General features: G+C 39.3%; 1 protein-coding gene across 1 annotated transcript; it reads left to right on the plus strand.

The window, feature by feature from the left end:
- The first annotated feature begins 61 nt into the window (after positions 1-61).
- Positions 62-15,935, plus strand: LOC122971399 (G protein-activated inward rectifier potassium channel 1-like). The gene is made up of 3 exons (XM_044338025.1): positions 62-1,193; positions 12,329-12,545; positions 12,965-15,935. The coding sequence occupies exons 1-3, from the start codon at positions 525-527 to the stop codon at positions 13,636-13,638; spliced, it is 1,560 nt and encodes a 519-aa protein (XP_044193960.1). The 5' UTR covers positions 62-524; the 3' UTR covers positions 13,639-15,935.
- The last annotated feature ends 435 nt before the right edge of the window (positions 15,936-16,370 follow it).

Consider the following 16,370-nt stretch of genomic DNA (forward strand, 5'->3'; position numbering starts at 1 on the left):
CATCAGGACCCCCCCCTCCTCAAGTGAAAGAGAAATTTGCCACCCGTGCTGCTGATCCTTTACAGTCTTTCATTTGAAGTCACTCCTACCCGAATGTGCTCCCTCAGGCACAAGAGCGCACTGTAGTCTGTTATTCACATTCACAGGTTTACTGTAGCTGCACCTCAGTGGATCCGCAAGGACATACACGCACCTTTGAATCCAGCTATTTGAATGCAGCTTTTGTTTTAAAGGTTTTTTTTATGTGATGTTTTTTGTTTTTACTCAATGGAGGAGACCTGAGCAAAAAGTTGGCACTTGCAAGATACTCCTTTGCGTAAAGGATCGACTCTGAATCATGTATTGCGCAGAATCTCTGCTCACTTAGGATTAATTTACATGAGAGAGGCGCATCTTCATCTCACAGGATGCGAGTAACGCACTGAATGTTATTGTATGCTTTTGGGCACTGGGTACCAAACTTGCGTAAAGAGCCTGATTCGGCACAAGTATTGATTGCTTGTCACAAGTAGGTGATTGATACAATGTCAGCTTTACGGAGGAAATTTGGCGAGGACTACCAGGTGGTAAACACCAATCGGGGTATGACTTTTTCCGCACCGGTGAAGAGAAAGAGGCAGCGGTTTGTGGAGAAGAACGGTCGCTGCAATGTCCAGCACGGTAACCTTGGCGGGGAGACCAGCCGGTACATCTCCGATCTGTTCACCACGCTGGTGGATCTCAAGTGGCGCTGGAACCTACTCATCTTCATCCTCACTTACACAGTTGCATGGCTGGTCATGGCTTCAATGTGGTGGGTCATCGCTTACATCCGCGGCGACCTGAGCCACGGCGGCCACGACTCGTCCTACACTCCGTGCGTCGCCAACGTGTACAACTTTCCCTCCGCGTTCCTGTTTTTCATCGAGACGGAGGCGACCATCGGTTACGGCTACCGCTACATCACGGAGAAGTGCCCCGAAGGTATCATCCTCTTCCTCTTCCAGTCGCTGTTGGGGTCCATCGTGGACGCCTTTCTCATCGGCTGTATGTTCATCAAGATGTCGCAGCCGAAGAAGCGCGCGGAGACGCTGATGTTCAGCCAGGACGCGGTCATTTCCCAGCGGGACGGGAAGTTGTGCCTCATGTTCCGAGTGGGGAACCTGCGGAACAGCCATATGGTGTCCGCGCAGATCAGGTGCAAACTCATCAAGGTAGGCTACAGGTTATACAGCTGAGGAGCGCAATACATTTTCCAAAAACAAAAAAAAATTACTACAAAAGCAGGCGCACTTTTGCGCAGTGAGCATCTGCCCCTCGCCCCGCATCTTAACTCTTGAAAGGCCATTATCAAGAGCTGAGACTAAATGACAGCTACTTAATTTGTTCTGAAATTGCTCTCATTATGTTTTATGAGTGCTTTCCAACTCATGCATTGAATTTCCATTCATCTTCAGAATTGATTGCATTCCCTGAGGGCCACAATGATTTGCAGAGAGGCTATGGTTTTAACATGAGGCTCCAGCATAAGATGTATTTTAATGAGTGACCATTTACATTTACCCCCTGCAGCAACTATTTCCGTGCTGGTTTCATGATGAACACAGTTTTACACACAGCTCGTCTTGTGTTTCTGCTCTCCTCCCTCTTCATCCTCGAAGGAGCAGAGCAGGAGTGTGTTGCCTGCAACAGTCAGGGTCATCATAAACTGTCCCCCCTCAGTCAGCAAAACATCTCTCAATTGGCTGTATATCTAAGTTCAGCCTCTGCTTCAAATGTCCGCAGATGAGATCTATGGGCCCCCAGGGGACAGTAGGTGGGAAACTGCACTTATTGACTAAAAGATCAATTGAACCAATACTCAGTGGGCCACAATGAGGTAAAGAACGTATTTCTTAAGGCCACTCTTACCTAAAGACACAAATGCCACTACTCTGAAGCACTGAGAGCTGACAGTGATCTAGCTTTGTATGAAAGCTGGTTCCTGAGAATGAAAGGAGAGCTGAGGCAGCTGCTGGCTATGATAAAAGAGAAGAGAAATGCATTTTGTGTTATAGAACTTTATAAATGAAAGAGATGAAAACAGCAATGTCAATCACTGCATTTTCCAATTCACACCTGCTTGGAAATGTGTTTCTGAATTCCCATCAACAATATGTTTTATTCTCTGCAGACTTTATGACTTCTAGATGGAGTTTCACATCATTATTTTTTACGAGAGTATGTCTCAGCATTATCATTATTGATTGTTTGTCAGATGGTAGAGAAAAAAAATATTTTCATCATCACAATTCATCAGAAAATGTCTTTTACTCAATAGAGTGTAGTCCCCTTCATTTGCTCGCTTTAGCAGGCATCTCTTATACATTAAATCTGCTTTTCTCCAGTCCAACGTTAGCAGATATCTAAGGGGCAGCAGTGCTTTGTTGTGACAGGGAGAGTTAGTCGTGCTTCTGTCGCCTCTGCGGAATAGCGTGATGATCTCAAGTGACAGTTTACTTTCTGACCCCTCGAGGGAAAGCCACCAGAAAGCTCCCGGTATTTTAATATCACTATTAGTGTATTCATATGGCTATACTTGATGCTTTGCGTTGAACTCTGATTTTATCCAGGCAAATATTGTCATATCATGTAGCTATTTCTGTTCCGCAAAATAAAAATCACTTAGTTTGACACATTAAAAGCCACGACTCAATAACTTATCCTTAATGTTTCAGCTCTCTCTATGAGGAGGATTTTGATGTCATGTCATTATCATTTGCGCCTTTATTAATAGCCTAGGAAGGCATAGAAAAATGTGGTGTCTTTAATTGCAATTAATCAAAGCAGCATCATATAGGCGCAAAATGCAATATCATCAACTTTCTCCCTCTACACAGGCTTATACATTTGGATGGTTTAATACTCTGTCTGCAACGCCTGCTGTACTGTTTTCATTCTGTTATTTCAAACAGAATGAAAGCAGTAGGTTATTTACCCATGGGGCACGCAGTCATGTTTGATCTCGGTCAGATTTGTCCGCACAACAAATGTGCCAATATTACAGATATTGCTGTGGATATTGTTGGGATTGTTTAGATTATGTTCAGTATTAGATACCTTAATGCCCAACGGTATAGAGTAGAACTAGTAGTTTGAACTGAAATTTGCGCCTTATTGAGTTGTGGTTGGTAGCAAACTAAAGCAGAACAAGCTGCAATAATAGATACACTGGCTACACTGTATCTTACTCAGTCTTGCCTTTTACTTCTCTCTATAACCGAAGGTCTTTTTTTAAGTAAATGAACCTGCCTGAGCATGATGTAATTACAGCAAAACAAAGTACAGAAGGTGTTTTAAGTGCTACCCATATGTTTCTCTGGGTTTCTTGCTTTCTTTCAAAGATCAGTTGATTAGATTTAGGGTGATGATCTTGATCCTGGGAATTCTGCTGTCGGCAAATGATGATTTTTTTTTAAATTATGAAAAAATGATCTTTTAAGCCACAACTCCTCACGTGCCGGTGGAAAGTCGGACATCCAGGACTCTCCCAATCGGCTGCTACGGAGCGTCACATTCATGTGCCATCAATCATATACAGAGGGCAAAAAGTAAACAAACCAAAAATTTCCTGTTTGCACTCAACAGTTTCACGTTTATCCAGTGCAGTATCAGTTGTTTCATGGATTTTCTTTATCTTGAACAGAAGGATAAAATCTTAGAAGAAATGTAGCGATTTGACTTTTTTTTAAAAGATCAAACCTCTCTTCAGAGAGGTGAGCGAGATGAAATGTGCTGTTAAGAAGCCTGCTGTGTGCAGTTCACCACTGTAGCACTGCTGCTGAAGAGATGAAGTGTTCCAATATGTCTTTTAATCTATGTTAAGAGAAACAGTGATGTTTTAGAGCCCATAAAGCCATAGCCATTGTAGCATCAGACTGTACTGTGGAGTGTTGTAGAGTAAATTGACTCTACATCAACTCCGTAGTACTATACCTGCTCTGTGGAAACAATGCTGTGGCTTGTTTTCAGGTAGCACATAGCTCAAGGTCACTGTCTGATGGGTTGCCCACAAAGCTGAGTGGAGAAATGAGGCATGGTGCAGTAAATCCTAATGATGGAGCTGTGTAAATGCACTGTGACATGGCAACTGCAATCAATTGTCAGGGATAGTAAGGGATACGCATGGGTTGTAAATTCTTATGGGACGTGGATACTCTTCAGCCAAAAAATTAAAGTTGGCCACATTCTTGATCAGCGCTCATGTTATTTACAGTACAATAGCACTTATTATGCATAGACGCAGCTAGGGCTGCAACCAACAATTATTTTAATCATTGATTAAGCTGCCAATTCTTTCTTTTTTATAAGCGGATTAATGGTTTGGTGTATAACATGTTAGAAAATAGAGAAAACTGCTGATTACAATTTACCCAAGCCCAAGTGGACATATTGAAAATGCTTGTTTTTTCCAACCAACAGTCCCAAACCAAAAGATATTAGATTTGCAATTATAGATGACTAGAAAACCAGCAAATAATAACAGCTACATTTTGGCATTTTTACTAAAACAAAATTATTTATATTAATTGTTTATCAAAATAGCTGCAGATTAATTTTCTGTTGAATCAGTTATTGACTCAGCTCTGGATGCAGCTATAACTTTTTAGCAAACCTGGTCATGTTTGTTTGTATATTATCAAAAATGTATGATAAATATGTAATATGATCCATCAAGAAGTGTCTAATTTCAATTATTATTATTATAAGATGCAATTATTGTTACAGTAAGTTAGACATGCTTCACCGAGTCGAGATAGCCTACACTTCAATTTTTGATTTAAAGAACATATTTAATTATCATTGGAAAAATGATTCCCTGTGCATTTATCTATATACATAATGCATAATAACTGTCCACATAAATGTCCTTGAATTGCCATAAATATTAATGCAGCTTTCATTAATAAACCAATACAATACAGTGATGCACTGACCCCTGCAGCACTGGCAGCATATAATTTTAAAGCAGAGAAACATTTTTGCATCTGGTTTGACAGCAGTGCAGAGAGGAAACACCCTCATCCTTGCAGGAGAAAAGTGCTCCAACAAGCAACAAAGAAACAGTAAAGTAAAGCAGCAATGTGGCAAAACAGGACCGAACAAAAACACAAGAGAAACGGAGGGAGAGAGTGACAGCTGGGCGGTGCTCGTCAATGTCGACAGAAACTCGTCTCAGTAGGTTGGTCCTCAGCAGGAGATAAATGGTAAATGCTAGTAGCAGCAGATAGATAGACAGGCAGGCACACATGTGAGCACGACTTGCCACATCTGCCACTGTCTGAAGGATGAGTAGAAAGAAGAAGGAACAAAGAAAGAAACAGCTGAATTAGCTTTAATGTTGCTGTCGATACATTGAGAGCGGCAACTCAAATGTGATGTACAAGCGTCACGTTTGATGTCTGGCTCAGAGCGCAAAGGTTACAGCTGGAAACACACAAGGACAAATGCACAAACACGCTTCTTTCTTACTTTCACCATCACTGTTTGTGTTTCTTTGCATCTCTTTCACATCACACACAAACACACACACACACTCACTGAGGAGGAAGTGAGTCACCAGGGATAGGGCCTGCTTTCACTCAACCTGAATCTCAGGTGGCTCGGTAAATTAAGCACTCCCTTTATATCGGGTCCTCTTCCAAAGGCCATTAATTTCCCCCTTGTGGCACTGACTGTTTAGCGGCAGTACGTGATCACGCAGGGCTTTCACCTTGTTAAAACCATTCAGTGTCAAGCAGGTTTCTCCTTCCTTGGCAGAGGCATAATTTTGTCGCAACACTATATTGCTAGTCAATGCAGCTTTAAACAGTATCTGAAAAATAGAAGCTTTACTTTCATAACTAGAATGATAGAATATGACTTCCCAGGAAATTGGTTTCCAGTCTCATTGACTTGTGCAAGCTTTGCTGACAAATGGGACACCTGCCTGCAGTATCTCAATAATAATTTACATTTGTAAATGATTGGGGGAATATAAATAAATTCATATATAAATATGACAGTTTTTAAAAATGATTTCATCTTCTCCTCCCACTCACAGAAGATGGAGGAAGCAGTGCCAGAGGTGGAGATATACAGAGATATGAAGTAATGTATATTTAGATGTCACAAAATCCCTAAATTTTGCATGTTCTTGACGCCTTTTATCTTAAGAGATGCTGCTGAAGCAGGAAGCTGGTTAATTAAGATTTTAACAGGGTAGTTATTTCCCCACTGGTTTGCATTTCATTTTTGCATTTGCATTTTTGAACTTAAAGGAGCATCAATGAGCAAATCTATATACAGTATAATACAAATATTTCACATGACATAAAAATTAACATAAGTGATTTTAATGTGCAGTTAAATGAATAGTTTGACATTTTGAAATATAAGCTTATTTGCTTAAAGTTCATTCTACGACTCATTCTATGAAACAGATGCCATTTCCACTTTGCAATTTTCAAAATTTTCATCAAGAGCAAATAAAAAAAAAAAAATCCATAAAATGAAAGTTATGCTAATCCTCCGAGAAAACATATTTTCCCACCTCAGGCATAAAATCCTTATTAATATTATCCTTTTTACTCCGACATTCTAAGTAGTAAAACATGAAATAAATTTTAAAAATCTAATGTTTTCCTCTTATTATTTTTAGATTCTTAATCTTGAAATTTGAATGCGACATGTTAAAGGCCTCATTGTTTGCACAAAAAATAGTAATTTACTTCAAAATTTCAAATAAAAGTTATATTCATTTGATTAGTCCACAAACAAGAATGTTATTCAACATTGATTTATGAAGCATTTCACTCCCTTTCCATCATTTTTTAACAAAATGACCTTGTGACGGGGTGGTACCTGATGTGACAGGGTGGTACAGACAAACTGTCTCTATATGATCTGTTGGTTTTAGCCTTCATCTAACATTTGAAACTTTTGTTAATTCTGGATATAATTGTAGGCATGACTTAATGATACAAGATCCAAAATATATATCAAAATTAGGCTTTATTTAAAAAAGTGCAAATGTAGTCTCTATGCTTGTATTAAGCTAAACAAATACTGACCATTCAAAATGTGAATAAAAATATCAGTAATTCAAATATGCAGCATTCAAAAATTTGATTAAATAAGCATTTCATTCTCATTAAGGTACTTTTAACGACCAATAACAATTATGAAACATGAACAACGGTTCAAATAGGCCAATAAATAAATAAATAAAAACAACTTTAGGTCCTTGAAAACTGTGGGAAGTGAAGGGGGATATTTAAAATTCGAAATGTAATGGAAAACTTTGGTAATGGCCTGAAAAACTGAAAAGAGAGGTAGAGGTATTTGTCACCAGAAATGAGAATTTTTTTTCCAAAAAAAATCCTCTCCCAGAGGAGCAATCCATCTGACATTCCTTGTCCTAATGAAACTGCAGAATTAATCCTTTTTATCTTATCTAATCTTATGTGACTATAAATGAGCATATTATATTAGGGTGCTCCTACTTTACACATTCACAGAGCGATTGAGAATCTTCTGGAAAATGATTTCCTAAAAAGAGTGGGAACTCTGACATCCTCAAAAGCTTCAAGAGCATCATGGCAGTGACTGGGAGAGTCGCCTCCATACATTTCTCTGAATTTCCATGTGATGAAATGTCACAGGCTGTGCTGCTTGAATGATTTTGAGGACCTCATCAAAGAGGTACCACAGAAAGTCATCTCGTGCAGGCCAGAAGAACCTGTTGGCACCAGCTCCAGTGAGTGAATGAGTGAGTGAGTGAGTGGTAATGAGCAAGTAATTGAAATAAGAGAGGGATCTGTGTTTAAGATAAGGTATCTCTGTACCTATGGGTTTCCACAGGGGGCAGGAACCAAACAGGCTTAACAGAAAATAAAGTGATTAGCCTACATCAGAAACACTAATCTTGTAGCACACATCCTTGAGCTTTCCTACTCAAAGCATTTTAACCTATACATTGGAATAGGCTCCATTTCAATCAATTTTCACATTCAAATGGGAAGCAGAACCACCCCATCACATCCCTTACCACCCAGTCATGTGACAGGGTGGTAAATTTCATCCTAAAATTGCCACAGTTCTCCATGTGGTTCCTGAACTTACATGGTATGCATTCAATTTGAAATTCCATTTTCTTTGCATTAATAGTGTAAGAATTTTAATAAAAAACAGTTTTCCCTATCTATTTTGCGTGACAGGGTGGTTGGGTTGAGTTTGACAGATCTGGTCTAACATGAAAAAGCAACAAATAAATAATGTAAAAGAATGTCAGAACTTGCCAGCTTTTGTTCCTGGCTGCTTCAAAGGCTTAAATGATATCACTTCCTCTTTGTGATTACTTTGTGGTCACTTAAAGCAACAATACATTATTTATTTACACAAAACAAGTTAGTGTGATGTGGTTGTAAGTCAAACTGAGGGATGCACACAAATCATAAATTTTTTACAAAATATAACTTTAAGCTTTGGAAACACACTTTGGCTACTTCTTGACATTTTTGTGCCTTATGCACCTCGTCAAACATTGCAGACCCAAATGGCACCTGTTTTGTAGAATGACTCAGATGAGAATATTGATCCCACTTTCATATATGTCCATTAAATATAGGTCTACACCCAGAAGCCTGTTAGCTTAGCGTAGCATAACGACTTAAAAAGTCATTCTGTCTGGCATTTAAGTCTTAAAACAACAAGTTGTCAATTTTACACTTCAGTTGCTGTATAGATTAAACAAAATATAAAGCTAGCTTCTCCCTGTTTCCAGTTTTCATGCTAAGTCTGCATTCAGACTGACTGTAGCCCTGTGTGAAAACATGCAGCCCTCTCATTCATTTGAATGAGGTCAGGCTGGCGATGGAGCTGGAAACGCAGGGTTGTCTAGCAAAAAAACTGAAAGTGGCTCAACTTTTGTAGGACCACAATGTGATGTCATCTGGCAAGGTGCTGCAATGTCCAAATATATCAAATACATGCAAGCACACATTCCTGGTAAATTACTTCGTATTGGGATGACTGAATTTTTCTACTGTTTACCTCATGATTGTCGGGATGAAAGATAAAATGACAAATGACTGATAATTTTCCAAAGTTGTAAAATCATGTGTCAGAGTACTGTGAACCACCGTGCAAGTGTTTTAGTGTCTAGAGCTGCAATAAATAGTCGATTAATCAATTAGTTGCCAAGTATTAATTAATTGGCAACTATTTTGACAATCAATTAATCGTTTTGAGTAATTTTTTAAGAAAAAAAGTCAAAATTCTCTGATTCCAGCTTCTCAAATGTGAATATTTTTATTTTATATTTTGGGTTGTGGACTGTTGTTCGGGACAAAACAAGACAATTGAGGATGTCATCTTGGGCTTTGGGGAAAAAGTGATTGACATTGTTTCCACCATTTTCTGACACTAATCGATTAATCGAGAAAATAATCGACAGATTAATCGATAATGGTTAGTTGCGGCCCTATTTATGTCTTCAAACACACTGATCTATTACTCAAACTGGACTTCCTGAATTGCCAATACCTGAATCAACACACCCCAACTAATGCAATCCCTTGTGTTGTTTTACTGCAAGGCTGTTTCCCGTCTGAAAGCCCGCTAAGCTAAGCTAAGCTAAGCTAAGCTAACTGGCTGCTGGCTGTAGCTTCGAATTTAGCTCACAAATATGAGAGTGGTATCAATCCTCTCTGCAAGAAAGTGATTAAGCGTATTTCCCAAAATGTTGAACTATTTCTTTAACTGTAATACTGTGATGGTGGAGGGTTTATATCTTTTACTATAGGAAATACCAATACCAGGTTAAAGGAGGAGGCATGTGACGTTTCTTTACAGCTTTTCAAGAGTTCAGTGTTCAGGAGTTCCAGTATTGTTCTGTAATGCTTACAGAGCTTTATCCTGATTTAACATTAATAGACATGTGACACTGGCTCCCTGTCTGCATATTCAGGGAGCACCCATCACTGATAAACCATAATGGGTGACGCTTTCCCTCACCAAGGCAAGCCAGGGATCTGTGGGAACAGACATCTTCCTGTGAAATGTCACACCCTTCTGTCCTCAACATCACAGTGAATACAAATGACAGTCTGTTTGCCATCTGTGGACCAAGTGGCTCTTCACTCAAAGGTCCAGGGAAACTACTCTGCATACAAGTTAACATGAGGTGACAGGAAGAGCTATTTGATTTACGCCATAGCAGAATGTGACTGACTGTGAGTTTAGGTATGCTGAATGTTATCTATTGGGAAAGAGGACTTAATCTGCATTTTTGTGCTTTTTATTCACTTGTGTTGACTGAGTTTTTATCTCTGACCTTCAGGGTCCTCCCCAAAACCAATTTTCTGTCTTCTGGACGCATGAAAGCCACTGGAATATTTTTTTTTTCTGAAACAAAAACGTTTTCCTTTTTTGAATCATCCATTTTTGACATATCTACTAGAGTATAAGAGGCTTGTCATTGAAATTAGAAGAGGTTTCAAATTTCATTTTTCTCCCACTTCCTTGAGTCTTCTCCCTATTCCATGTTTTAATTTAACAGTTAAAAGAGTACTTTATTTGATTGAGTTTGGTTTCTCAAGAGCAACCACTTCTCTATAATCTACTGATACTTATCTTGGAGGCCAGGCCACCACAGAGAGTTTTTAAGTAGTCTAATGTGCTGGCAATGAGGAGGTTTGTACAGAGTAAAAGATTACTAGAGTGTCTCTAAATATGAAGGTTACCAAACACCCATGTTGTCTGACAGAGATGTCGGGGAAGTGGGAGACCACTGTTTTTTACACCCTTTTTCTCACCTTTATCCAACATGTCTGCCAGTCAGTGAACAGAGAGCAACATGAGAGTATTTTTAGTGTTGTTGCTAGCAGGTTGTATGGTATCACTATATGCCAAATATATGTCAAAAGATTCAGTGGTAGTGGTATTTGTAGTGTATTTTGTTTTTTTACATCAAAATCCTTTTTTTCTCTACAAAAAGTGTCAAGATTTTCTTGTTGACTCATCCTGCTCTCAGGGGAAAATACATACTCCATTCAATAAAATGTCTTTGTACATTTTCGGGAAGATTCAGCCTCCCATTTTACAGACCTGCTTTGACAGACCTGCATGTTCTCTGTATTTAAGTGCCGTCATTTTGCAAAAATATCAATGTGGCCTGAGACAAGGGATACAAACACACCCATCCTCATCCCCTTACTCCTTCAGTGCGGATGATAGGAGCAGTCCTCAACAGCTGTGATCACTTTCAGTTTTGCAGACTTCGTCCCACCTGCTTTTAAGCTCTAAAATCAAGTCCCTCTCCACTTGAGGTCCCACCTCAACACCCCATTTCATGTGGAACCAAGTCAAATCATGGAAGAAAATTACTTTCTCAAAGCTATTTCATGGCACCTTTAACACTGTTTCAGTTACAACCCCATCAGGGTTACACCTGCAAAAATGCATGCATATATACTGTATACCATAACTGTAGGGACTTTGGATGAAAAATGTCCTACAAAGTGACACATATTAGCCAACAGAGATATCATAAAAACTGTCCTGGCAGGCAAAGCGGCCTAGCAGACTGCACATCAGCCATCCTCAGGGTCATAAAAACCCTGTAGCCATGTGGATAACGGCCTTTACATTGTTTTGTATGACAACAAAGCAGTGCCTTGGAATTTGGACGGATTCCATTGGCTCTCTTTTTGATATTGTTCACCGCTGCCATAAATCAGGAACACCTGCTTTGTTCATTATTTTTGTCAGATGCCGGTAGGGATTTCTCTGTTGTGTTTTATATTTATAACAGACTGCTCCATAAAAAACTAAGCAATAATGATTGGGCCCCCTAACAGAGGTCAGAGATGTTAGAGAGGTGGGTAGGTACAGTATCAGCATGGCTGTGAATTTGGCACCAAAAAGACAGAAAGATATTGACTTGATTTAACAAATTTGGGCAACTGAAGTCTCGCTAGCTTCAAATAAACTTTTAAATACATTTTTCCCCCCATCACTTAGATTGAAAATAGATTATAAAGGAATCTCTTATAGGCCAGTATGAACAGGAAGAGCAAGAAAAAATATGTCAATGTTCATTTTGGCATCAATTTAGACAGATGGTTTTCACAAAGTAAAATATTTAAATATTATAAATTTAGTGGTGTCTAAATCCAGCATGAAACATTCAGAATTGGTATTATGGATATAATTTGCTTCCATTACCCTGTGCTCTGACCCAACTGCGGAGGACAGAGTTTAAAAAGAATTATTTATCCTGTGTCATAAGTTAAAATGTAATATGTCCTGATCACGTGTGTGTTTACAGTCTCGGCAGACCCCAGAAGGTGAGTTCCTGCCTCTGGACCAGTGTGAGCTGGATGTGGGTTTTGGTACAGGAGCGGACCAACTCTTCTTAGTGTCGCCCCTTACCATCTGCCACGAGATCAACACCAAGAGCCCGTTCTTCGATCTGTCGCAGCGCTCACTCATGAACGAGCAGTTTGAGATTGTTGTCATCCTAGAAGGCATCGTGGAGACAACTGGTTAGAGCAAATTATTATTTTTGAGTATCTCTTTTTTTTTTACTAATAACTTTGAAAAAGCTTCACTTCCCCTAATCATCTGTTTCATTGTCAGTTAGCCTGTTGCATAGAATATTTCCCAGTATTATAAAATAAAATATTCAACAGAATATTTAATTTCATGGTCTTTAATTATTCAATAGCACAAGCTCTCCATCTCTGTCATATTTTTGTTCATATTAATGTCTCTTTTCCCTGAAGCGATTCTCCACTTTTTATTTCAGTTCCCTGTCTTGCTGTCTGTTCATTTTTATTTAATCGCCCACTTTCTACAATTTTCTTCGTAATGGCATAGCCTTTATAGTCATCTCCTTTTTGTCTTTTTCTTGTCTGTATTTGAAACGTTACTCAACATTTACTGTCTCTACTCCACATTGTAGGTATGACATGCCAGGCCCGGACATCTTACACTGAAGATGAAGTCCTGTGGGGCCATCGTTTCCTTCCCGTCATGTCACTGGAAGAAGGCTTCTTCAGAGTTGACTACTCCCAGTTTCACAATACCTTTGAGGTCCCTACGCCTCCTTACAGTGTCAAAGAGCAGGAGGAGAAGTCCTCGCTGACGTCGCCCAGCTCTCTACCTGTTGCACCCACCCCCTCATCCCCTCTGCTTGGTAACGGTGGCCGCGGAGGCCGCAGGGAAAGGCTCCTGTCAGCTGACTGTGCAGAACACGTCGAGGATCAAGCCTCCAGGCTGCCCCGCAAACTCCAGCGCATGAGTTCCACCAAGGAAGAGCACCTGTGGAGGGGGCTGAAGACGGGGCCAGCCTTGCCTGGGGGGAAGGCTTCTAGCACAGGAGACCTGCCCCTTAGCATTCAGAGGCTGAGGTCCAGCTCCATCCCTGCTGCTAGGCAAGGACAGCTGGAGGAGCAGGTCCAGCTGTTGTCCTTGGATGGAGATATTGAGGAGAGTGAGCTGGAGAAACACAGACTGCCAGGAGCCATTAGCACCATCTCTGCTCCAACCCCAACACCAGTCCAGATCCCCTTTGTAGGGGGTCGACCAGAGGACAGCCTGCCCCCCAAGTTGCGCAGAATGAATGCAGACCGCTGACTTCTGCTGACTACCTTTAAGACTAAAAAAACATTTTGAAAAAATTGAATCAGGCTTGATGGGCATTGCATATAAATAAAGACTACTGTGATATGTTTTTTTCTTGCAGATTTTGTCCAGTATTTTACAATTACTTACTGGCTCTCTACTAAGTTGTCCATGGCCACAAATAGAAGGACAACGCCAATAAGCCATCCATCCGCTCATACTGTGAGTCATTTTTGATAGATCACCATCTGTGCCCCCCACTGACTTTTAACTCTTCTGCCCTTGTGCTTCTTTCTTTCACTTCTGTTCATAGAGTTGCATCAAAAACTTTCTTATTATCTCAAACAACTACACTTTCAGCTAATCAAGCACCAAAGTGGCAGTCACAAATAAGACTGACTTGAAATGACCGTTCACTAAACCCCTCCCCTTAATAGCGATTGTCGACCATAACTAGGCTGTCAGGCTGTCGGCACACGTTGAGGTGGTGTGCACAGAGCACTAATAAGAGTGATACTCATTTAAAGAGTTTGAGCTGTGAGGGTGGTGTCTGTTAGTCTTTCCTAAACCAAAAAACACAAGAGCAAAAGTGTAAGAATAGATGAGCAGTTTGTTCATATCTGCTCTAATGTAACAAACATAACAAATTACTACCTACAATAGTAAACTAATGTTACTTAAAGGTGAAGGAGCACATCATTAACTGACACACTACAGTAGTTTGTGTGGTTACAGGTTTCGAATTAAAAAAAAAACAAAAAACAAAAACCCTGTTCATGACTGGCACACTGTGGCTTGTGGCTGTCAGAGTTTAGTGTGCATAAAAAGTGGTGGAATTAGTGGTGGTTTTAATGGAAACGCCATAAATTTGATAAAAATACTAAAATATTGCCAAATGTTTTTACTCTTGGCTGAGGTGGAAAAGTTGATATATTGATAAAAGCAAAATGCGATAAATTGCAAAGGAAACAGACTTAGTGAATAAACATCCACTTAAGTTTCCATTCTACTGAAGAGACAAAAAATCGCAGCAGACAAAAACATCTGATCTTTGTGGAGCAATGAGGAGACTGTCACACTCCTCAAATTAAAACATGAAACAAACATAAATTCCATATTTCCATCATGTTTTCTACATTGTTTTTACACTGTTTTAGGTTTTAATGACATTCTTTTAATGATGTCATTTTGTTGGGCCCTCTTCTTCTGCAATGGTTCAATGGACCCTGACTGAAAAATAAGGTGCACCAGCAGGTTATCTCCACAACCCAACTCCAAATATTCACATAACAGTAGTGGATGGAAACATTAAGCATTAATTTGAATTTTCTTTTTCCGATTATCTGGAAATTTGTTTAAATTTGCACTACATTTTGATAGAAATCCAGCAATTATTATGTTAGAACCTGCCTAATCTTACATTTTTTTTGTGATTCTTATAATTGGTCACCAGGCCTAATTAGCTCTACATTGCTATTCAAGAACAATGCTGTTTCCTTATTTCAGTGTCTTACATGGATCATTAATTAGAGGATTCTGACTTTTTTCTATGGACATGCAGGTTTCTCCTCAATATTTTAACATGTATGTACTCATCAAGCTCATATTTAAAGCCCAATTTACAAGTTTCTCATTTTGAAGCAGGTCAGCTTGAAACATTAAAAAGTCAGTTGGCAACAGTGTTTTCAACCAATTAACTCATGGAGCTAATGTTAGCTTAATTAGCTAGCCTCAAATGGGACAACTGGGAGCTACAGTTGATAAAATGGTCCACTAGAAATGAGAAACCTGCTTTTGTCTACCTCTGTCTGAGTCAAGAACCCATTGTTTCAAAAACTACTGGAAATAATGGTAATTCTGCCCCCAAACTACATATTTGCTATGTGATAATGTGACCTGTGACACGTGTAGCAACAGTATTTAAGGAGAGCGGGCCTGAGTGAACGGTCAATTGATACGGATAAGTCAGGTTAATTCAGTTTATTTATTTATATTATAATCACTTGTACTGTATATTTGTTAATTTGAATGCTCACTTGAGTTGTCTATTTACTACTGTACAATTTTGACTATTTTTACCTCTTGGTGCAGTGATTGCATTGCCCGTCATATGCATGGGTGACAAAAAGTAATCACAGATCAATTTTTAAATACCAACTTCCTTTCATCATAAACTGATTTATCAAAATGTAGAGTGTTTGGGAACACAGAGATGCTGACATCAAGGGACAAATGTATTATTGCTAATAAAAGGTAAGATAAAACTTAATTATTGCAACTGCTAAATAATAAATTCTTTGAAATCACAAGTGTGTCTCTGAGTGCAATATTTTTTTCCATATAGAAAATGCTGTTTCACCTTTTCTGGGGGACTCCAGTCATGTATTTGCTGACTGTGTTCAACACCTCAACAGCCAGAGATATTTCAGCCTACAGAATGATTCACCAGCTCATGTGTCACCTGATTTGTTCCTTTGTTAAAGTGAATTTCAAGGTGAGAGTAAAGAAAACTCCAGATTACTGCTTTCTTGAAATTAAAGTTCTTGACCCTTTCCACTAGGTGTGGGCTGAAGTCATCACATTTACCAGACTGGTCAGTGGCAAACTAGTTTATTTTGTCTTGATTTTGGCTATCGAGATGGAAGTCTAGAGGAGGGCTATTCCAGACATTATACATCTGAAGATGTCCAGAGCAAATCAGTCATACAGCAAAGAATAGCAGAAAACTGAAATTTGATTATGTA

This window comes from Thunnus albacares, chromosome 20, assembly GCF_914725855.1.
Source record: "Thunnus albacares chromosome 20, fThuAlb1.1, whole genome shotgun sequence".
Lineage (NCBI taxonomy): Eukaryota > Metazoa > Chordata > Actinopteri > Scombriformes > Scombridae > Thunnus > Thunnus albacares.